General features: G+C 36.2%; 1 protein-coding gene across 1 annotated transcript in view; it reads left to right on the top strand.

Moving 5' to 3' along the window:
• The window catches only part of Arhgap15 (Rho GTPase activating protein 15), a 612,017-nt gene that overhangs the window by 437,736 nt on the left and 149,175 nt on the right, over nt 1-25,106 (top strand). The window contains exon 11 of the mRNA XM_008825192.2: nt 14,908-14,985. Coding sequence (XP_008823414.1) covers nt 14,908-14,985 — 78 coding nt within the window. The remainder of the gene's footprint in view (nt 1-14,907; nt 14,986-25,106) is intronic.

Genomic DNA, 25,106 nt, shown 5'->3' with positions numbered 1-25,106 from the left:
ATCTCTGGTTAACAGGTAGAATCTGCTTATCTTTGGAGATCAGAGGAGAGGCAGGCTGCTTCTCAGCAGAGTTTGTTTCCCTTGACTCCAAAGGTCAAGGTGAGGTCCCTGTTCAGGAGGGGGGAAACTGCTGCTGTTTGGAACCCTAACAAATAGCAAGCTAGATCTGGGACTTGTAGTCTTATCTACAATTCTGTAAAGATTCTGTTGGAAAAGAGAAGTTGGTCCTAAAATATTGGTTCACATATCTTGAGAATACTTCTTTTCTTATAAGATCCTCTGTTTCTTTTATTTTTTTTTTCAGGTACTCTTTCTTCTTTTATGTATTTTTTATGGGGCATTTGGCTACTCATGGTGTTTTAACACAGCAACAAAAAAGTAAATAAGACAGCATATCTATCTATCATCTATCTATCTGTCTGTCTGTCTATATATATATTCATTGTAAAATACTTATATTCACATAAATAATTTTAAAAAGAACATGTTTATGTTTTGTTTATGTTTATGCTTGTGACACATACTTATGATCTCAGTGACTCCACAAGCCAAGGCAAGAGAATGGTAAACTCCAGGCCTGCCACAGTAGTAAAGTGGGTTCAAGGCCAATCTGGGCAGTTTAGTGAGCCCCTACCTCAATATGAAAAGGAATTTAAAAATAGAGTTGATTTAGTCTAGGGATACCTGCCTAGTATTCACTATGCTCTAATTTCAAACCCCATTACTAAAAATAATAAATAAATTAAGTAAATAAATAAATGTTGGGGTGAAGCTCAGTGGTGTGTGCTTGCCTAGCATTCATTGAATAGCATTCAATCTCTAATACTGAAATACAATACGGTGACTATCATAGTGTGTGTGTGTGTGTGTGTGTGTGTGTGTGTGTGTGTGTGTATACATGTATCTGTTTGTTTGCCATGGAGCCATAGACACCTGTTTAATGTGTACAACATTTTTAGTACCAAATCTCCAATTCCTAGCATTCTGTTCCTAAAGAGTAAGAACAAATTTCAGGGAAAACTGGAGTTCACCAACTAAAGGAGTGTCCATCCACATATATGTGATCCTATCTTTCCTTCCATTTAATCATAATTTGACATTGTTCCATCTGCCAAACAAGGAGGAATGTATCTCAACTCAGTTTTCTGTTTAGCAGAAGTACTTACAATATCAAAGATGTAGCTTTTCCCGTGTTCTTAAAAAAGTACTCCCATTTATGTTTACTTGCAATAGGAATCTCATATTTGTCAGTGTCTTCCACTATTGTGGTTAGGAGCTTCATCTTTGACTGGGAAAGTCTAATGGTGCTAGAATTTCTTAGAAGTCTAGCACATCACCAGGTTGAAAAGAAACATCTTTTCTATGATCTCAATGGGATTTGCTGATGGTTGACATGCTCAACCAGTTTTGAAGAAATATACTTTCATGGCTGGAATTCATGTTACTAATCCATGGCAGAGGCTCCAGTACAGCAGGGCTTTCTCTCACCTGAGTGCTCAGCAGGGGAAGCCATGAAAACCCTCCAGGAAGTGGCCAGCCTGAAGGCTCTGAATTATAGGCACCTCCCCAAAGAAGATCAAAAGTTATGCTCCACCAACACAGAGACACTGAGAAATGGTTGAATGTGTTCTAAATTAAACTGCCCTGGTGGTGAGGGGAGATCTGCCAAAATCTTTCAATTAATCACTTTTACCTTCAGGGCAGAGTCAGGCTTGAGAGTATTTCAATAGGTTTTTATTGGAACAGGGTTATTTCAGATATTAAACTATGTTGCACAAAGTAAAAATAATGTTATTTTTAAGTTGCTACTCTTGTTAAATAAAAGTTGGCAAGCATTCCTAGGGTCTGTATTGTGTCTGTGTATTTGTGTATGTGTGTGGCTTTTTCTTGTTTTATAAGCTTCATTGATTTTTTTAAAAAGTGATCAGTAATGAATTGGGTGGTAAATATATGCATGTAGTCATATTCATTAAAAATGTGTATTAAGAATAGAAGAAAGACTTTAAGTGTATAATTCTGTACAGCACGATTGAGATACTTTTTCCTACATCTTCAGCAGTAAGTTAATTAGAATCACCTGCGTTTCTTTGGGTGGACACCAAATGGATTGCAAACAAAAACAGATTAAAATAGCTGCTGGAGCTCATGGCATACAGATGACAAGATTCACAAAAAGGCAGTAAGACACTGAAAATGTGTGCTTTTCAGACAATTTTGGATGAAATTTAGCTCTTGCGACTTCTCCATAAAAGCTGCTTGTAAGTGTTTTGCTGAAAGGCTAGTATGGCTTTGCTTCTGATCCCTTGATGAGTGAGAGAAATGTTTAAGAAAGATCACTTTACAGAGAGATTCAGGCTGAAATGTGATGACTGTGAGTCAAGCCAAGCCAAAAATTACAGTTCAGAATGAAAGGGGAGGGACGTGGTTTGGGAATCCATTTTCCCACATTCCTGAATCTCAATCATCCCGCCAATGTTTTAAAAAAAAAAAGCCCAATGGAAAACAATGAGGTCACTTTGTTTAGATCTTTAAGGGAAAGTAGGAGTGGAGAAATAGAAAGAATGACAGCAAATATATGAATTTTATATCAATATCTATTGCAAGTATGATGGGATCAGAGATTGGACTTTATATAACTATTATGACTTCATCACAGAAGGATCTTTTTTTTTTTTTTTTTTAGTGTTTTCCCCCTGTTTGTGTTGGTAAGCCTTTTATTGCATACCTTTAACTTATGAAATAATCTGTTGTTAAAAGTTTTTAAAGAAATAAGTATACACAGACAGAACACGGTTACTGTTTCCCAGACATCCATATTTCCTTAGCAATGCATCCATGTGAAGCTCAATTTCTCTTTGACTCTGCTAGGGCCATCCCACTACCACTAGACCTCTGCTTGTGCAGATATACTTGCCAGAAAGCTACCAAGTGATCATCATGGGCCCAGGTAGACTCTGTTCTTATTACTCAGATTCATTTTAATGAAACACACTAAACAAGTCCTAACACCAAAAGAATGATTTATTTACATCAGCAAGATCACAGCAAAACCCGACAGTGAAACTGGAACAGAAAAGAAACAGAATGATAGGAGCAGAACAGAGCACAACCTCCAACTGCTATATCTTCCAGTTGCATGGAATTTTCCTTTAAGATAACAACTTACACTTAATGATAACCAGAGTTACTGGCTGATACTTATCTTTAAGACTGAGATTCCTATAAAAGAAAGAAATGTAAGAGAATTTATCAAAGACTATTTATAGGCAACATGTTTCCCATTCTCCTGAAATCATGTCTGTTGGTCACCTTTAGTCTGATTAGAGCCTTCCTAGTGAGATTTCATGGTAACACAGAATCTTTTTGAGATCTTTTACCTCGAGAGATTTCTGATAGGGCACCATGATTGATGTAATTCTATAAATTATATTTATGTCTACCATTCTACAGGCTTCAAATTCTCTGCTGTTTAGACAGATATGTTCAAGCAAGTATATACAAAATGAGCAGCCACACGTGGGCTATGGTCTTTTGTCTATCATTTCACTTTACTCAGATATTAAATATGGCATACAAATGGCTTCAATCTATGCCACATTAGCTATATTGGAACATTTTTCCTCTCATCTTTTCCCTGATCCAACTACATTTAGTAGCAATGCGTAAGTGAAGAGACATGATTTTAAAGGCAGTTGGCCTGGTAGTGAAAGTTGGAGCATGAGTTGCACTAAATGCATGGAGGTTATATGCAAAAGGAAGCTGTATCCATTAAAGGAATCACAGGAAATGGACAGCAGGAGTGGGACTTGTATGTACTGCTATCTGAATTTCTACAACTCAGCAGTGTAGCTAAGTATCTCCCATTATGACAAAATTAGTAAGATATTTGGCAAGAACCAAGTATAAGCATAAGGGACAATGTCTAACTGTATAGTGGCAGCGGCCTATTTACATGTGTGCATGGGAAGAGGATGGCTTCTCTTTTCCTGGTAACATTTAAGGAGTTCAATGAGATTCTCTTCTACTTACAAAGCACCTGATATCCCATACAGAAAGAACCAGAGAGATGAGAAACATGGATAGAAAAGCAATAAAAGATTTTTCCAAGGCTTTTTCCAACTTTATATCTCTATACATGAATATCAGATAATATTTAAAATCAGCATAGCTAATCCTGTTCCCTCCCACCTCCAGACCTTACATAATTTCCAGATCTTGTTTTGCAGGTCTTTGTAAGGTTTAAATAACACAATAAACATCAGTAAGAAAAAGACAGTAACACACTTAACACTCTGGATTTTGTACCTTACTTTTATCCATTTTGTTTGGCACACTGTCAGCACCTGTCTTCCCAGCTACCCAAATAGGACAGTACTGGTTCAGAGTCCACACTAGCAGAACAGCAAATTTGGTTAACATAAATAAATGAGTAGTCTTGGCTGGGATAGTAAATGCTTTTATTTTCTAAAACTGAGTTGAAATGACAGAAGAGAGATCTGATAGTGGTCCTCATCACCAAGGTATTTACTAAGAAGTCCTGAATAACCAACATTCTTCATGATTATAGAGTCTCTGTGATACGCTACCTGTTCCTTACTCCCACAGGGCCTTCACTGCTGTGCTGATGTGCGTGCTTTCAGCTGTAAGGCATTGCTGTAAATCTGGAATTCACCCCCTCTAGGAAACTGACTACAGAAATGAGATAAAATGGTGACTTGTTTATCAGTATCACAGACTCTAAGCCATTTAAAAAATATTCTTTCTTAGTGACCCCTTTCAGTCCTACATATTTTAACTGATCTACAAATATTTATTTGTTCCATACTTTAAGAGGACAGAAGTTCTCCTTTTTCATATGAATTTCAACTTAAGCAGCAGGTAGATGAGTCATCAAAAATGGACACATGGAATTCATGATTATTTTAAACAAAAAACAAAATGAAAGATAAGAATTTTGATGACACTACGAGAAAAGGAAATTATTTTGCAATAATTGTGTATCAATGAAGAACTCATAGCAGAGATACAAGAAAATAGGACCAAGTATCCCCCAAAATGATATTGAAAATAAAGGGCAAAGAAAAAAATGAGTGCAAGAGAAAACTCTGAGTATTAGAGGGGTCCAGTGTAAAGCATAATAGCAACAAACACAATAAAAGTTAAGAATAAGAAAATAAAACATATGAGCTATATATTGAAATAGGACCCATTATTAATATAGTTCAACATTGTATTTTAGTAACATAAAAATGAATTCAAATATTCATTATATGTCTATCATTTATGTACAATATAGCAGTAAAATACTCATAAAGCAACATGTTGACAATCCAATGAAATATTTTCAACATTAAAAAGTCTATCTTTATGAGAAATTAATGCAAGCATCCTATTCAAGATGGTGGTCCAAGAAATAATTTCTGACTGTCTTTTCTCAAGTATCCAAATTAAAAGCTGAAAAGATGTATTTAAAGAGAATAAAAAAAAATGGTGCTGAAAACAGAAAAGGTGCCATTAGCAGACCAGAAATAGAAATTCCAAGAGGACAAAAAACAGATGGGATCAAACAAATAGAGAAATTAAAACAGAAGAAACCCCATTCCCAGACACCATAATTAGGCACAATTCTTTCCAGGGATGTCCTACAGAATTTCCAAATTTGAAATCAACAAATAAAATGACACAAATTGCCAAGAACAACAGGGTCCAACCACTGGGAGAGCTGAATCCCTCACCTTTATCTCATACCATGTATGAGGGGTTTTATGAGAATAGACACCTTGCTGGCATCTGAGAGGAGGGCGGTGGAAAAACAAGTGTCTCAAACCCCCAACAGCAGAAAGCTTTGCAAAGGGACAGCATCCAATACTCCATTTACAGAGTAAGTCTCCTTATGTTGGGTAGCTGGAAGAACTCTATTCACCACACCACACAGTGATCCTTCTGGAAAGCCTCACTCAAGTCTTTTCATGGACAATCACAGTCCGTTGTGGCAAATCAAAGAACTCTGTGAAGATATAAATTATTTTAGATTTTCAGATTAGGGATATTGCATGACTACTGTTCACTTACTTAATTTCATATTTTAATCACAAGGGTAACTTGAGACTTGAACAGCATCCATCCTAAAGAAATTCCAAGTACAGAGAAAGGAGATATGGAGCCAGGGGCATAGCTCAGAGACAGTGTGCTTGTCTCCCATGCACAAGACCCTGGATTTAATCCTTAGTGCTATAAGGACACAGGAAAGAGAAAAGATGAAAGCTTTTACCAAAGAATGCAATAAAATGATTTTAGATTGAAGAGGTCCAAATGTGGAACATTTCTGAATAAACATTTGCTGCTTCAAATTTAAAGAGAATTAAAAATAAATCTTTGAGAGAAAAAGCAATTTATACACAAAACATCAGCAATCAACTTAATCTTGGATTTTTATTTTTATTTTTTTTTTTTTTTTGGTCTTTTTGATGCAGGGTCTCCCTGTAGCCCCAGCTGTCCTGGAACTCACCATGTAGACCAAGTTGGCCTTGAACTCACAGAGCTCCGCCTGCCTCTGCCTCCCAAGTGCTGGGATTAAAGGTGTGAGCCACCACACGTGGTTCATAATCTTGGATTATTTCAAGAATACTTAATGAGCATTTTAATTTTTTTAAATTTTTTAAAATTGTGTGTGTGTGTGCATGTGTGTGTGTCTGTGTGTGTCTATGTCTGTGTGTGGGTATGTGCATGTGTGAGTACAGGCACCCTCAGAGTCCAGAAGAGAATGTCAGATCTCCTAGACCTGGAGTTGCAGGTAGTTGTGAGCTGCCTGATTCTGGGAACTGAATTTGAGTCCCCCACAAGAGCAGTATGTGCTTTAGCCTCCTGAGCATCCATCCAGCCCCTTGATCTCAGGTCTAACAGAAATGATGGAGCATTGATTTTTCCAAGTTAGAAAAGTAAAAGATCACAAAATTGAAATAAATATTCCTGTCGGCAATTGATTGTGTAGCAAAAGAAAACAGTCATTATTCTGTGATCATTTTTTAATTACCAATCTTACCTACCTATGAACTTTTAAAAAATCTTAAAAATGAAGCCAAGAAGGAATGACTGTGAGCTACAGGGCATGGGTGCTGTTTTCCCTGATCTAGAGATGCAGTGTTGAACAGGGCGGTCACTAGCCACACATGGCTAAGTCATCAGAGTTAACCTTCCACTGTTTCAGTATGCTGTAAGTGCTCAGTAGCGCCATATGTGACCAGTGACTATTGGTTTAATTGTTGCATAAAATTCTACTGGGCAATAATTCATTTGAAGAAATGAAGAAAAATCCAAATAGAAGATACACTAAATCTTAAGTTTAGGCAGGTCCCCTTTACAAAATAAAATGTTAATGCTGATACCATAGAGAAATCACATATACACTGTAGATAAATCACAAAATATTTATAAAAACAAAATAAAATATTCTAAAATTTGAAAAAGTAAACAATATCAACATAAAGGATATCACTTGAAAGCAATGAAAGGCAAAAACAGATGGAGATTTACATTATTTGTATAACAGTGAGGTAATATGACATATTAAGTAATGAAGGGGCTGGAGAGATGGCTCAGAGGTTAAGAACACTTACTGTTTTTCCAGAGGACCTGGGTTAGATTCCTAGCACCCACATGGTGACTATTAACTATGCCTAACTCCAGTTCCAGGGAATTGGATACCTTCTTCTGACTTCTGCAGAGCATTGCACTTACATAGTTGCAGATAAAACACTCGGGCACATAAAATAAAAATAATAAAAATTTTTTTAAAAGAAATTAAAACAGACAAATGTAATTGATAATAAGGAAAAAGAAATCATATATTTAAGTTATAAAAACTGAATACATAAGCTCTTTATCAATTCTAATAGATCAATAAATGTAATTCAAAGTTAATAAATTAGTAAACAGGAATATAACACATTAGTATAAAATGAGTAACAGCTAAAAGAACTCAAACGCAAATTGTGAGCAATTACTGCCAGTGAAAAGCAGGTTGGGACAAGTAACTTGGGTTCTTATTGTATATCCTGCGTGGTTTAATTTTGGTTTTTACCATGGATATATACTGCTTCCATGGCAAAAATAAATCTATTAAGATGATTGTTCTAAAGTTCTATAGTTACTCGATATAATAATATCACTCTTGTTTAGTGATCAGAATTATGTAGCCTCCTTCTCAAGACAATCATCTTAGGAAAATCATCTTAGGCTGTTAAAAGGAGAACATCAAAAAAAAAAAAAAAAAGAGAGAGAGAGAATCTTACAGAAATTAATGACTAAATAATGCCACCATGTAGATACAGCATAAATGCCTGCCTTTGAGATAGTAAAGATTAAATGTAGAATTTTACATTATACCCTGAGATCTCAGTTGGTAGGTTCAAAGCTTGTGAACAGGTAAATTTTTAAAAAGATGACACACTTCTATTTAAAGAAGGAATAGATCTCAATAGCACAAAGACTACTCCTTATATTTAGCTCTGAACCCAGACAGGATTTTGGAAGGACAGATTAAGAAATGTACAACAGATGGGGGTCAGTCTTAGTGTTCCTGTACTCAGTGGTTCTTGCCAGGGGAAAAAAGCCAGACCTCCAAAGTATTGTGAGCATGACTTTCCTTGCGGTAGCTCTGGCCTCCTAGGAATTAGGAAGTGCCGTAAATCTCAGCAGAGGGACTGTCTGTGCAAAATTCCCAGCCCATATTGCAGACTCCAGAAGTTCAGATGCATTTTGTTATGGGTCAGAAAAACAAGTAGGCTTTATGAGTACATCTCTCAGCCAGGCTCAAACTCCACATCACAATGTATGCATCATTCAAGCTACCAAAACTGCTGCCTAATCCAGTTTGCAACTATTTTTAGCATGCTCATCCCTATATTCTCAGAAACTGTCCATATTTTTCAGATAAGCCAGTCAACCCTGAACACAGTGCTGGTCTTTAAGATTTCTTTTTGTAAAACATTCAGGTTTATGGTGGGAATTATTTATGACAGCTGCATTCTTTCCACTGGACTTAAACCACCATTTGGTCTAATAACTTCTAATTCTATGTACTATCCCATCTTAAGTTTCAGAAGTAAAGGGAGAGAGCAAGTTTTAAAACCCCCTACAGCAATACCCAGTGATTTCAACCAAAGGTAAACCCTGTTTGGAAACTTTAAAAGTCAGCTGATGAAGAAATAACTGATAGTTGAGAGAATGGGGATTTCTTCTGAGAAATTTTTGGAACTGCGTTAATTACAGTCTTAAAAAAAAAAAAAAGTATGGCTTAGTCTCATTGTGTTCTCAGCATATTTTTTAGCACACCAGGCAACATTTCTGTCAGCATTCAGTCATGTTATTTTCTGAAGAGGTAACTCTCAAAGTAATTTGTCTCCAAACTTCACCAAAGCACAATGTGGGTACCTTGAAGACACTGCTCATTTAAAAATCATACCAAGTCTAATTATATTTCCAAAATAACTGGTTTCCAATCCAGCAAGGATAATGTGGTCACAAGAAGGATGTCCAAATCTACCAATTTACATTGGTTTGGTTTGGCATAACATTCAAAGTTCTTGAAGTTAAAAACAGGACAACTGCAATTCAGATAATATATCCAGGACTTTAAGGTTGCCATTGTGTGAGCCATTCAGGGGAAAGATAATTAAGTTCAAAACTGTACCTACATAATTTATAATTGCTCCAACTTCACTGATAAGTTCCAGATTATCTTTGCAAACTGTAATACACTCTTTTTTAATATGCACTTTATCATTTTCATCCTATGCAATTTAAAACGTATGATAGCTGAGGAGTCTCGCAAAGCAAGGGCCACCAAGGGCAGAGACTGGGATTATTGGCAAGATGTAGCGTGTTGATATCTCTGCGTCTGAAGAGCTGGAAGTTGTGTCAAGTTAGATTCATTCTGCATCTAATGTGTTTCACTTACTCCTCTTACTTTCTGGTTTCTATCTGAAGCCACAGAACAATTTCTCAGCTATGACTCAGTCCTAGAACCACAGTGGTAGCACAGGTCTAAATTACCCTCTGTCTCCATCACCAACACTCGTTCTTTCATCCAAAAAAGAAAGTACATTATTAATTCAGGATGCGGCTGCTTTCTTTAAATAATATAGTGTTTTCCAATTGTTCATATACAATCTAGCCAGTCCACACTGCTCTTTCAAATGTTTTTGATTACTGAGCTTTAAAAAATATTTCTACAAAAATTTGCAAGTCACCAAGGAGAGTGTATCTTATGCTACAATTTCAAATTTACACAAGACAAAAGAAAAGTTGGAGATTCTCAGGAATTTCCATGGTTGAAATTCAGTTTTCAACCCAAGAGAACATTTACACTTCAAAACACTTAAGATAATACTATGAGTTTTAGTTTAAAAATAAAATCATACTTGATTTTACCTTGTATTAAAAAGATATGTATATTAAAATGAGGTTTAAGGAAGTCCTGATTTGCAGTAAAATTGTGGTGGAATTTGGCTTTACTTACATCTCACAAAGGCTATGCTAATAAGTAAACAAAATATAAATATAGTCAATTTATCCATTTTATTAAGTATTAATTAACTTTTCATTTTTAATGAGTCTCTTAACTGGGCCATTTTAATTCTTTTAAAAATATATTAGAATGTCTCATTTGGAGAAAACAGACCCATATATTTCATTGATGTTTTTGTTTCCTAAAAATACTTTTTCTCTGAATTCCTTTAAGTCAATTGATAACCTATTGGAAAAATTTAGAGCAATCTCCATTTAGTCAAATTTTATGACAGACTTGGTATTGAATGACATTTGACCACACCTAAATCACAAACCATTTTCAAGAACCACCAAATTGTTATTCCTAGCTTCATTCTATAGAGAATACAGAACCACTTCTGGTGATTTAGAGAACTGAAAAAAAAAATGTTTTCTTTCTTTTGAATTTTGTTCTTTATTTCTTCTTTTTTAAATTTTATTTTTTTTAATTTTATGTGTATGTGTATATCGCCTGCATGTGTGTTAGTGCACTCATGTCATGCAACACCTGTGAAGGACAGAAGAGGCTGTCGATCCTCTGGAACTGGAGTTATGGACAATTGTCAGCTGCCATATGGGTGCTGGGATTTGAACTCGGGTCTTCTGCAAGAACAGTCAGTGTTCTTAACCATTGAGCCATCCCTCCCGCCCCTATTTCAAAATAGAGTCTCCCTGTAGCCCCAGATGACCTAGAACTTGCTACATAGACCGGGCTGGACTGGATCTCACAGAATGCTGAGATGAAAGGTGTGTACCATCATGCCTGAGTTAAAAAGTTAATTTCTGAAGTTGGCTATATATTAAGAGAAATTTTGGAGATGGGGCTGGAAAGATGGGTCAGTGGTTAAGCGCACTTGCTCCTTTTGTAGAGGACCCAGGTTCAGGTCCCTGCACCCACACAGCAGCTAACAACCTGTTAACTCCAGTTCCAGGAGATTCAACACCTCTTCTGGCCTCCATGGGCATTGCATGCACAGGTATACTTATATAAATGCAGGTAAAATATGTACACATAAAATTTAAAAATAATTTTTTTTAATATTTATTTTTTTAAAAATATTTTATTTATTATTATTTTATGTGTATGAGTGTACTGCCTGCATGTAGGTAAGTGTACCCATGTCATACAATGCCTGCGGAAGTCAGAGGAGGGCAGCAGATCCCCTGGAACTGGACTTGCAGACCATTGTTAACCATCATGTGGTGCTGGGAATTGAATCTAGGTCTTCTGCAAAAGCAGTCAGTCTCTTAACTGCTGAGCTATCGCTACAGCCCCATAAATAAATAATTTCTTTAAAAGAAAATTATGGAGGAAAATTTTGAAAGAAACACACTTCAGTATACAAATTTTAATACTTTAAAAATATCGTGTTTAAATTTTTACAGATTAAGAACTATTCAATCAAAAGGAAAGGAAATTAACTTAAATCTATTACTTAAAGTTAGTTAATGAATCATTCTAAATTAATCTTTAACATGTGCAAGTGCATAAGCTTAAGGACAACTGGAATCTGTACTAAATATAGGAATCAAATGTAAGAAAAGCTGTATTTACAATGATTTTCATGTTTTACATGTCAAGTGCAGATTGTACTTGAAGCTAACACCCTAAGTTAATAGAAGTAATTTGTACTTCAGGAAGAAAAGATTTGTTTGGTGTTTATAAAATGTTTGTTGTCTTAAGCCTTTTTTCCACTTGCTGTTAGGTGTCTATCTTCATCCAAATCTTCACCATGCATACTTCTCAGAGACGGACAGAAACTTAGTAATTTATTATTTGTTACATTATTCTGAAACTACCAAACCCACAACAATTAATACATTTGCCAATACCAATTCCACTTTACTGCTGTTATCTAGTTAGTTTAGTATGAAAGAATTCATAGCAGAGTTAAAACCACAGTCAATAGCTATTCTAAATTATGCTGATATCTCTGGTTATTAGTTACATTATTCTACTCTTAGCTACTGAAGAAATGTTCCACACGATGCAAAAAAACGAAATGCCTAATTTCACATATGCGAAAAATATAGAAATGACAAAGTAGTGAAAGAACTCATTCTATATCAGTAAAGCCTTCATTACAAAGTGGCAGTAATTCTTCCAACTTATTTACATTTAGCATAGTGAATCATAACGATTAGCAATGATATTTTAGCACCTCCCTGAAGAAGATGCTAGGGTAATGGCCTGTGTCTTTGGGGCGATAGGAACAAGCATCTACACACCGCTGATAAGGATACAACCACAGACTAAAGTAAGGGTTCCACCAAAATCCGACTTGATGAATGAGTTTTATTGGGATTACTTATAGGGCTAGAAATGACTCAAAGACAGCTACATCACCAAAGTCCACCCAAGCATGAGTGACGACAGTTCATGAGTACAGGAGCTGTAGGGTTTCCAGCAGCTCAACAGGTCAGAGAGAGACTTTTTCAAACAGTTTAACTGTTCCTTCCTGTTTCCAGCAGCTCTTCCTGAAATCTCAGCTGGCCTGGGCCACTTAGAGGCAGTTGGGCTTGCCTGAGAGCTTCTCTCAGCAGTTCTTGTGGCTTTTATGCTTGGAAAGGGAGGGGTCCTAGTGAATCTGGTCAGTTTGGGGGTCTTCCTGAAGCTTTTTAGCTGTTTACTTACTGAGTTTATGAGCTTCCCTACAGGTCAGAATTTTTCACTTCCCTTAAGAACATCTTGTTTCTTAACAAGCTTCCATCCAAAGTGGACTGTTATATCTTGAAGGAAATTACTACAGAACAGCCAGTTTTCTTACCCAGGCCTGTCTGACATCAAAGGATGCATGCCCCTATCATTCAAATCACAGCATCAACATTTCATAAAATGTCAATAGTGCATGAATAAGTATTTTTCTTTTATATTTTTCTGGTTTCTTACTCATCCTGCAAACTTGATCATGAAAACAACTACACAGGATAACAAGATTAGTCAAAACCTAAGTAGTTGATTATCCAAATCCACTGCTAAAATAAGTTATTTTGATGACAAGTCCAAAATAATCTGAAACTAAAATGCCAGTAGGCAAGGAATTATTTTTTCCCCTACACAATGTGACATATTATCGGAACGTACTAGAAGTTATCATCCAGAATAAGATGTTCACTCTACAGGTTCAAAAACTACATGAATACATGTTATGCTTTAGTGGTCACAGGAGGAAAATGGGACAGGATTGAATGGAGTATAGAAGGAGAGGAGACGAAGGGAGGAGGGGCTAAAACAAGATGAGAGGGTAGAAGGAGAAGGAAGAAGGAAGAAAACAAAGCACAAATTCTCCTTACTAATCCTTCCAGAAAAGGGCAGGAATACATATATACACCTGAGGTTCTTCCCCCTGCCCCAACTTTTACTGCTGTTCATCTTGGAACTAAATTTATTTTTTTTAAAGAATTAAGAGCTTATTGATAGTTTAGTCATTGTGGCAACCCACAGCTGCCAACCAGGAGCCAGGTTAGCATACCCCTGCATCTGGCACATGCCCACTGTCCTTGGGGGACAGCACTGGAACTTGGAGAGTATCCATGGCAAGCATCTCTTTGCCCTGGTCTCAGCCTTCTCTGAGAAGCCAAAGGTAGGGCATGGTGGTACACACCTGTAATCCCAGCACCTGATAGGTGGAGGGCCCAAGGTCATCCTTGGCTACATTGTGAATTTTGGCCAGTGTGGGCTATTATATACACCCCACATCAAAACAAAACCCCAAATGAGAGACTCAAAGATCTCATAACTTAGGGAGTTTTCACTGGCTATTCCACCATTCAATGTGCAACTCAGCTGGGAGATCACATACCACATTTTGGAGGTTTTGCCGGAGACAGGGTTTTGATGGTCTGCTGCTTGAGGTGCCTTGCCCATACAAAACAAAATGGAAGAAGCACCTCCTAGTCAAGAATCACAGAGGGCCACCACTTTGATCAGCACTGTATGAGCTCAACTACTTCAAGCCCATTTTCTCTGTCAGGGCCCTAGCACATCCATTGGCTAGGTACTGGCCTGGGACATGAACAGCAATCCAGCAGCACACCCCAGCTAGATCCCACTGGTGATGGTGCCCACCAGTGGGAACTAAATCTTAAATGTGCTATGCGATCCCGTGCTACATGGAACTTTTGTTTTCTTTGTTTTGTGAGACTCATCTTTGATGTTGATTAGCTGTCTGAACATGCTGAGGAGTTTCTTGGGGTTAAAATTTGAGCATTGCTTTAGGTGAGATCACAGAAATTTGCTTTCTTGTGAAGAAGAGATATTTGAGAGTGATGTATTCTCTCTCTCTCTCCCTCCCTCTTTCTCTATTTACCATCTCAGTTCTTATATTGCTAATATGAAATATGCTCTTTTGCTTTCAGGTCTAGATGTTGATGGAATATATCGAGTTAGTGGCAATCTGGCAACAATACAGAAGTTAAGATTTATTGTCAACCAAGGTAAGTGATTGCTTTACTTCAGACTTTTTTTCAGTAGTTACATCTCTAACAATACTTCAGACTGTTGTGTGTGCTGTGAACAGATAAAAAGCTTTGAGGGGAGAAAGAAAACCCGAAGAAATTAAGAAATTATTAAAAATAAATAATAACCAATTTACTTGGAGATAAATAGAATAAAAGCTCAACCTAACAGCTCATGTGAAATAAATAATGAGTGAAACTGACCAAAGTAAAAAGTGGGGAAGAAAATAATAAAAGAATAAAAGAAAAATATCAGCTTTGAAAAAATGTTACTGACTTATAATAGGCACTTGATATGTACTGATATATGAAAGAATGAACCAATGATGTAAGAATCAAATCACAGATGTTCAAAAAATATAATAGATAAGAAAAAGAAATAAAAATTAGGATTTGTGTATGTTATCAAAGAGATACAGATTAAAACGGTAAAACAGCACCAATACGTATTTAGTGGAAACAGAATGGCACCTCACTGTGACACCGAGATAGATGTTAATGAAAATAAATGTATTCTTACTTACCATGTGCTTTGGCCTTTGCGTAGCCTGCTAGGTCCAAACATAAACCTGCACATAGTATTTACAGACATATTCATAACTAGCAAAAAGTTGAATGCAAGATCGAAACATATCTTAGGGGTTGAGTGTCTCCTAGCACACATAATGCACAAGACTCTGGGTTCCTTTACTAGCAAGGAAAATAAGAACTTGAAGGCGATAAAATGTCTTTCAGTAGATGAGTGGATAAACAATTGTGGTCCATCCCACAACAGAATATTACTCAGTAATAAATAGAAACCACCTATGAGCTATGAACAGACTTTAACTTTAAATATATATTGCTGAACAGATGAGACCAAAGACTAGACAAGAAAAACTACAACATTCTGAGAAATCAAAGCATAGACATAGTGAAAGATTTGTGGTAACTAGGAATTTGCAAGGGAAGAGCTGAGTAAGTGAGCACAGAATTTGAGAATAGATAATTTTGGGTGACACTGGCATTGCCAAGATCCGTAAAATACATAACACAAAGAATGAGCCGCAATATAAACTATGGACACTAGCAATTAATATGCGCATTTTGTCATGTAACAAAGTTACCTTATTAATACAAGTTGTTAATACTGGAGGAAACTCAAAAGTATGAGGAGGTATAACTAACTGCTGCATTTTTCTATGAACTTAAAACTAGTATTAGAATGTATATTAACTAAAACTAAAGATAAGAAAATTTGGAAATGAAAATGGGAGTCGTAAATCATCTTAGGGTGATGTTATAAACAGTTCTTTAAACTCTTTGTGTCTGTGTTTCTTTTTCATTAAAAATGGTAGGATGATGTATACTGCTTTGAAAATGTTTGTGAAAATGAAATTAAAGCAGGGCTGGAGATACAGCTCAGTGGTTAAGTGCACTTACTGCTCTAGCAGAGGATCTAGGTTTGGTTCCTACCACCTATATCAGGTAGCTCACAACTGCTTGTTACTCCAATTCCAGGCTTCTGTGGGCACCTATATGCATGCAGTATATATACATATACTCAGGTTCACAAACATACACATAAAATAAAATAAAAATTAAAATGTTTAAATTTTTTCAAGAATGAAATTAAACAACATATATGATGGTTCCTAGTAATGTGACAGATTCATATTAGTTTGTTTATTATTAAAAATAGTCAGTGGTGGCCTCAAAAAAACTTATAATGCCTCATAATGTGACTTCATATCTAGTTTTTGAGAGTGTCAGATCCTCTGAATCACCTTGTTATTTTGTGTGGCTAACGTTGTTTTGTGTGGTTAATGATCCTCTGAATCACCTTTGTACTGTTTTGTGTGGTTTACGTTGTTTTGTGTGATTAATGTTGTATCTCTTGTTGCTGGAGATTGAAGCCAGGACTTGCACATGTTCAACATGTGTCGTAACACTGAGCTGTATTCAAAGTCCATTACACGGTCTTTTCGGTTGTCATCACACACTGGCCTACTGCTGCCCTTCACAGTGTTTTGAAATATTCTTTCTCTTAACTGGGTGTGGTGGCACAAGCCTTTTATCCCAGCATTTGGGAGGCAGAGGCAGGCAGATCTTTGTGAGTTCAAGGCCAGCCTGGTCTATATAAGTTTTAGGCCAGCTGGGACTACAGGGAGATCCTGTCTCAAAAAGACCAAAAAAAAAAAAAATTATTTCTCTTAACTTTCAATATCTTCTTATCTTTTCTTTCTTTCCCTACATACACAACCTTTCTGAAGCATGGTGGAGTTTATTTTCTTATTGTTCAAGGCCCAAACTGTCAAGTATCTTCCTTCAAGAAGTCTCCTGTCTGGCTTGTCCTCTGTGCTCTCCTCACACAGGGTAGTTGAATATACAATAGTATACTCAGATTAATATCTAAAATTCCATCTATGTTAAGACCCACAGTTTTAATACTATCTTTAGAAAGAAGGAAATTAAATGTACCTGGTGATTATCTATCAAGAAGCACTAAAATTTGAAATCACTGATCTCAAAAAAACAGGATATAACTTGAAATATCTGTCTTTTACACAAATTTCTATAAAAGTTTAGATTTGAAACATGCTTGTTTTTTAAAGATTTATCTTATTGTTTTTACTATGTGTATATATGAGTCTGTCTGTAGGCTGATGTGCTCAGAAACCAAAGATGTAGAATTTCCCTGGAGCCAGAGTCACAGGCAGTTGTAAGCCACTGATGTGGGTGCTGAGAATCGAGCTATGGTCCTCTACAAGAACAGTCCATACTTTTTTTTTTAAATGTGTTTGCGTGTATTGCCTGCATGTAGGTAAGTGCATCCATGTTGTGCAATGCCCATGGAGGACAGAAGAGACTGTCGGATCCCCTGGAACTGGATTTACAGACAGTTGTTAGCTGCCATGTGGGTGCTGGGATTCAAACCCGGGTCTTCTGCAAGAACAGTGTTCTTAACTGCTGAGCCATCTCTCTAGCCCCAATTAGTACATACTCTTAACCACTGTGCTTTCTCTCCAATCCATTGTTTTGCTTTCTTTAATAAACCAGTACTAGTCATGAGGCCTCTCTATGTAGAGTTCTTCATTAGTATTTGTGAAGTGTTTGTGTGTGTGTGCGCGCGCATGTGTGTGTGTGTGTGTGTGTGTGTGTGTGTGTGCGTGTGTGTGTGTGGTGTATGCCTGAATATCCCTGTGCACACTGTAGGTAGAAGTATTAAAACCAGTAAGCATTAAGCTCTTCTGCATAAATTGGATTCAGGTGGAACCACTCTTTTATGGGTTGAGTGTAGTTCTTTTGGCTCATTGCCCTATAATTCTTGTTTCTGAGAATCTGTAATAGCTCTGCTAATTGACTAACTTGACTGGGCAAAACACAGATCTAAATAAATGCTACATCATTTATTCATATTGGTTGGAACCACAGTGTCCCTTCTGCAGGTTAAAAATTGTATAAAATAGCCCAGCCTCATTTTATTCTGTTTATAACCAGATAAAATCATTCTTGTAAGATATCTCATGCTGAAACGATATCCTGATTGGGATTCTAGACAGCTGGGCAACACATTTCTCCTACAAAGAAGAAATCTCAAAACAGAAGCCATGCTAGCAACAAACACTAGCTGCATTTCCTGCCTTTAAAAAATTATGCTCAGCAGTTTGAAAAGGAAGAAAAACAATCTGCAATGAAAATATGAAATCTATCCATCTCATCTTTTACAGTCCAAACTTGAGCATCCTCAGAGGCTTTGTAGCTGCTCATGTTTCCAGGAAAGTTGACAATGTAAAGCTGAGCAGAGGCCTGAGTTGGTGTCTGTAGCACAGAATTGTCAGTAAACAGTCTTCCTATTTTACAGCACTGTAAGAATACAGTACATTCAACACAAACTCTGCTACATTAGAACCCTTGATTCTGTGACTGTCCAACTTATGTTCTAGAGTTTTTCAAATTAAATGATAAATGAAATGTCTATATACCAGCCATTTTCAAATTTGATGTGGAAGTTATTCTTTGAATTTATTCTCTGGAGTGATTTAATAATCCTTGTTACTAACAACATACCTTACTCTCTTTTACACCAGGGCTCTAACAGTAGTGCTAACACAGAGGAGAATCAATGCTGGGAACAGTAGCAGGCATATGAGAATCCATGCACTTGTGAGAATCCACATGTGCGTGTGATTAAATAAAACAGTGCTGCTATCATGATCCTATGAAAAGTATACAGTGCTACCCAAACATAATACATACATTTTGTAGTTTCATATGGGGCATAAATGAGTTTGGTATATCATTCATCTAATAACATCTTTTATCTTCTCCATGTTCATTTTACATAATGTTTCTTTTTAAATAGGATCTAAATATATATTTTTTAAATGAATAAGCCCTTCCCATTATTAGACTACACAAATGAAAACTGATTTTGGAAATTTTCAAGAACAGTTGAATTACAATTTATGTGTTTCACTGACTTTCCTGAATGCTATAATCATCAGCAATTCTAAATACATCAGTTGAATGATTCAATTTGTTTTGGTTTTCTGTTTGACTCACTAAACCAGAAAGAATTAGATACCCTTATTATACTTCCAGATCAGATGACATACAAGTTAAATTCAAAGTGATCACTTTTGCAAAGCATTTCCTAATTAAAACTAGTAATGATGATAATAATTTCATTAAATAAGTAGCTTTTCATAATTTACTGTGTCAGACTATACACTGAATGCCCTATATATAATTTAATTTTATCTTCAACCTCATAGTGAAGATACAACTATTAAGCCCATTTTTAAATGAGGAAACTGAGGTGAGGTCCAGATGCTAAATAAAGTCCCAAGAACAGCCAAGATATAATTAAGGGATTAAAGGGGGTAGGACTAGATCTCCGCTCTCTGACTCAGAGTCTGTGTTGCAAACCTGTGTCAGAAATTGGTATTTCCATTCATTGGCTCTTTATTAAATCCTTACAAAAGCAGATAACTGTCTTTTCAGGCTGCACACATTGGTTTGTACCTCCCTGTTTTCAGTATTGGTGAGTTTTAAGTACTACCATTCAGTTTGGAGAGAATGGTTTGAGAAGAGAGATGCTCCGGAAAATGCCAAACTTCACAGCAATGTAGAATCCTGGCATTGTCGTTCTCTGTAGGACATATGAATGAAACTATGTTTGGACCCAAAATCATTTTTCAGCCTTGCAGAAAGGCATTGAAGAATCTCGATTTATTGTAGTGAGCAGTGTTCTGCCTTGTGTGTTGAATTTGGTGACAGCTTTCAGTGACATTTTGCTGATGCAACTCTTCTGGTCTATGTGGGCATCCCCAAAGAAACCTGGTGCATGACCTTAGATGTCAACCTGTCATCAGCCTGTGTCATTGTGTTGATTCTTCTGCATGATCGGTGACCTCCTGATGGTTTTCTAGCATGGGCATACATACATAAAGGACAGGCTTCAGCATGGAGGTTGTTGCATGACTGTCTCAAGAACTTTTGGCAGTGGGTCTTAGAAATCCCTCCAGACTGAATTCCCATTCTTCCTCACATCAGCATTCAGACTCAGCTGCCATCTAAACTTAGTGCCCTAACTTCAAATCCACTTCTGACTTTCGTTGGTATTACTGGACATCCTCTGTGTTCACCCATTACATAAGAGACAAGAGAGATTGGCATCTTTTCTGGAAAATACCAACTACGAAGCTTCCCAAACCCATGAGCCAAAGGGAGAACTATGAAGCCCTGTGGGAAGAAGTAGCTGGGAATTTTCCAGTCTGGTGCTTCTTGGTGTACAGTAACAAAAATTCTCTGTAACTGTTTGCCTAGAACTGGAGGGAATCCTTCTAACCAGGATTTTAAAATTTATTCCTATACATAGAAACAAAGACATTTTATTCACTTTCACTACAGAAGGTCAAAATATATAGATTACATAAACCTACATGTATGGCCAAGAATCTTATATGTACATGCATTACCATGTGTGTTCATTAGTTTTAGTGGAAGAGGATCGTTTTTAAATACTTTTGTAGTTGTTTTACTTTGCTTACATTTATTCTCAAAGATTTTATTGGCATAATAATACACATTAGATATTTGCCGAAAAGGATGGATTTGCTTACTTTGAACTTGCTGACAACAAACTGCATTGGAAGCAAGCCATTAGAAAACAACTCTGTGTTACCAACTATATCAAAGCTGCTTTTATGTAGACTAGCACCTTAAAGCAAAGCATTAATTTTAGCAGCTGTCCCTGTGCATTTAACATTATTTGTAACCTCAAAATTGAATAAAGGAAAAGGGAGGTGGGAAAGAATGTGAACAATTGGAAGCTTCATCATGAAAGAAGCAACAGGATGAAGCAGAAAGGGACTTTGGAAAGGATTTCAAAACTTCTAGTTCTGTTCTTATAAAATAATCCCTGTATCAAAGCCAATCACTTTTTCTATTAAGTGAGTTTATAGTGCTGTCTTATTATTTTAAAATGAGTATTTCCTTAAGCCTGCTTCACTTTCACTGCCAACCATGGCATCAACCAAACAACTGTTATTTGCTTTAAATCATTCTGCAGGGCGTTTTATTTGCTGATTTTTTTTTTTCTCTAGGTCAAATCATTGATGTTGCACCTTTTTGGCTTCCATGTGACAAGATTATCTTTTAACGATGATTTATTTTCCCCCTTAAAGCCAGAAAAATCACTTGATCATAAACAGGCCAGACTTTAACATTGTTCAGAGCTGTAGAAACTTTCTTAGATCTCATTTTACAGCTACATTGAGTCAGGGAGCTTGAAGGTTATTGATGCTGAATCTCATATTGCTTTCTGGCTGTTTAAGAAAATGTATTAACATCAGTAAATATTCTTGAACACAGGGGTCAGAACAATAAACTCTTCAAGCTCATACACATTTATGTAGTTTCTAATTTTTATATGATATCATATGTTCCAATCACAAGTTTAGGAATCCTTTCAGGTTTTAAGGTACTTCCTTAAAGCAAAATTTTCCATTTATTGTGGGTTATCTTATATAATTCACTACAAAAACAGGCAATAAAGAGCTTCCCTAAGGCTATAATTGAAGCAATTAAAGGCACAGACAATAGAGTGGACAAAGAACACCGGGTAAGAATCAAAGGGTCTGCTCTCTATCTTAATCCTGAGCTATTCTTTTTTAAGTCTAATGGGACCTGTTTTGACCTCATTGCATCTTAGACTTTCATTTCTAAAATAGGAATAAAATGAAAATATGAGTACTTTAAAAACAGAATCAGCCAAGTGATAATTAATTATGATGACAATGAGTTCGATGAAATGATATCACTAATGCTTAGTTTTCTTGGTAATAATGTAATACTAAATATAAATATGTTTTTGTCATCTGCATGAATGAATTTTCTTTGATGCTAATAGGATTCTTTTTTTAGGAAGACAAACCAAATACAGGAAGACTTTGGAGATGCCTTGCTGTCCAAAGTTTGATCTTGTTACCTGTCAAATGCATAGGTTTCTGTATTCCTGGGCTTAGAAGAAAAAAATTTCCTTTTGTCAATAAGTTTTAATTAGTAGGTAAATTTTACTGAAATTTTAGGTTTTAATTTAACTTGGCTTTTCCATGTAGATTGGGCCACTGAATCTAGAAACTAAATCAGAGTTATGTAATGGCCAACCCTCAAGAAATCCCCCCAGGGTATTTATAAAATTGTATCATCATCACAAACCATCACCCCCATTATAATTAATAAGTAGTTCTAGGAAAATACAAGCTTCTTCCTACACTAAATATACTGTACAATGCTCATTCTCAGTCTTGACTGCATAGCAGGAACATATTTCTGACATCACTGCCAGTTTTAAAACAATACAAATTGATTATCTCACAGTTACTGTGGGTCAGAAGTCTGGGCACAGCCTTACTGAATTCTCTGCAGCCAACCTGTCAGCTGGGAGTGGACTCTCATCTGGCAGCTTGCTTTGGAATAGATTCACAAGGTCCTTAGCAGGACAGACATTCTTGTGGGTTATTGGACAGAAAGCCTCAGTTTATCACTGGCTGCTGGCCAAAGGCCATATGTACCTTTCCATAGACCAGTCACGCAACAAGGTAGCTTGTGTCATAAAAGCATGGAAGAGAGAGATTAGTAGCAAGATATAAACTTTAAACCTAAGTAATATACTCATAAAGACCACATGGCATCATTTTTTGTCTCATTTGGATGCATAGGAGAAAGTAGCAGTCCTTACCCATCTCCTAGGGGAAGAAATTTCACAAGGCATGATCCCCAGAAAGGGAAAATAACTGTGTGGGACATATTTGAGTTTCTGCTACAAGAATCAAGTAGTAGAACATCCCAAAACTAAAGACTTTGTAGTTCAGTCAGAGAAACTCCTGTGTAACTCGGGTTGGCTCTATAATATGTATTTTAAAAGAAAAATTCCCCAGAAGAGCCAAGTTCATAGCCAGGTTTAGGAGCCTCTGCCACAATATCTGGCTAGCTTTGCTTTGGCTCTCTAGGGCAAACACGACAGCTATAGGTATAAGATATACCAGCTGTGAAATTTAAGAGAAGCAGAAATAGATAACCATTTTTTTGTTAACCAATTTTCTAGTTTACAGAAGCTTTCTCTTAGATAATTGATTAATAATATTCAGTAGCTTTTATGAACTGAATCAGTACTTAATTTTCAATATCATTGTTATAGTATATACGCTTTTAGTATGATTAAAATTACTGACTTGTGTTTCATTATGCCAACATTGTCCAGTGTTGTAGATTCTGCAATAAATGAAAAGGAAAGATGCTTTATCTAATGATTTTCTTTAAATAAAAAAAAAAACTAAAGGGTAAATAATGTAATAATACATGCCAGTGCTGAGGAAAGCTAACAGCTGAGACTCTACTATACAGAAGGTTCTCAAAGGCAGAATTCTCTCTAAACCTCATTCTTCACATGAGAAAACCATATTTAAGAAGTTTAAATAACCTTACTAAGGCCACAAAATTAATACAGAATAAGGAGTGAACATGGATTTCTTTAAAACTTACCATAAGAGGGACCTGAGGCATATTTTCTTTTTTCAAACAAGAGTCAAAACCTACTTTTCATTATAATGCTTTATTTCCCTGATACTCGCTTATAGGATCCATCTGCAAGAGAAAACCTTATTTTTAAACATCTCCATTAAATAGTCCCTACCTTTCTATAAGTTCATCAGGAGTAAAATCTGGATTCCTATTTGCACTCTCAACATATAAAAGTATCTGATACTTTATAAGTACTGAATAAAAAATTGTTCCAACATAGTAGACTAAGACAATGATGAACTTCTCATACAAACCAATTCTATGTCAATTGAATAACAGATTATCTTTTCAGTGTGTGGATTTTATGTTCATTCCTTATTTTTATTCATTTATATTTTTATTTGATAAGCACATGATTAGAAGAAGCATTTCATTACAGCTTTAAGATATTTAGGAACAATTTCCAGAGCAAGGATACATCTTTTTCAAAGGTGGCTGTAAATTTTTAGGTCCATAGTTGAATTAATATAGTTACACAATATTGAACCCAGTATAGACGCTGTAAGACATAAAACTGAATGAGTTTTTAACCTTTAAAGAAGATCTCTATTTCATTTTAAAATATGCTGTTTCCTACATTTTTAATGCTACTAATGCTTAGATGTTTGCACATGTGTCCTTAATCTCTATGTATATGATTATTACTAGTCACAGTTGGTTACACTCAGATCCTTGGCACCTGAGTATGGATATAAAGTCATCAGGTAGATTTCAATGATAATGTTTATCACCTCTACTAATTAACATAAAGTAAATTTTATGCTTCCTCCTCAAATAGTCTTTTTTAATGTATTTATTTGTGTGTATATCATACAGAACATCCCAAACAATCTTACTCATCTATATACCCACTTCCCAAATGGCAACCTCCCATAGCCTCCTCCCCCGACCCCACTGGAGCCCATATACTCTGTCATTCCTGTTACTGTCCACTGTGTTGTCGGGCACCCCCAGCCATTCCCCACTACTTGCCCTTCTGGTGAATCTAGTCAGCCTATCTAGAGGTCTTAGTTTTAGGAGGGTCATCTATT

Source organism: Nannospalax galili, unplaced genomic scaffold (genome assembly GCF_000622305.1).
Source record: "Nannospalax galili isolate Female #2095 unplaced genomic scaffold, S.galili_v1.0 scaffold87, whole genome shotgun sequence".
In the NCBI taxonomy this organism is placed as follows: Eukaryota; Metazoa; Chordata; class Mammalia; order Rodentia; family Spalacidae; genus Nannospalax; species Nannospalax galili.
This window is presented reverse-complemented; position numbering and strand designations above follow the sequence as displayed.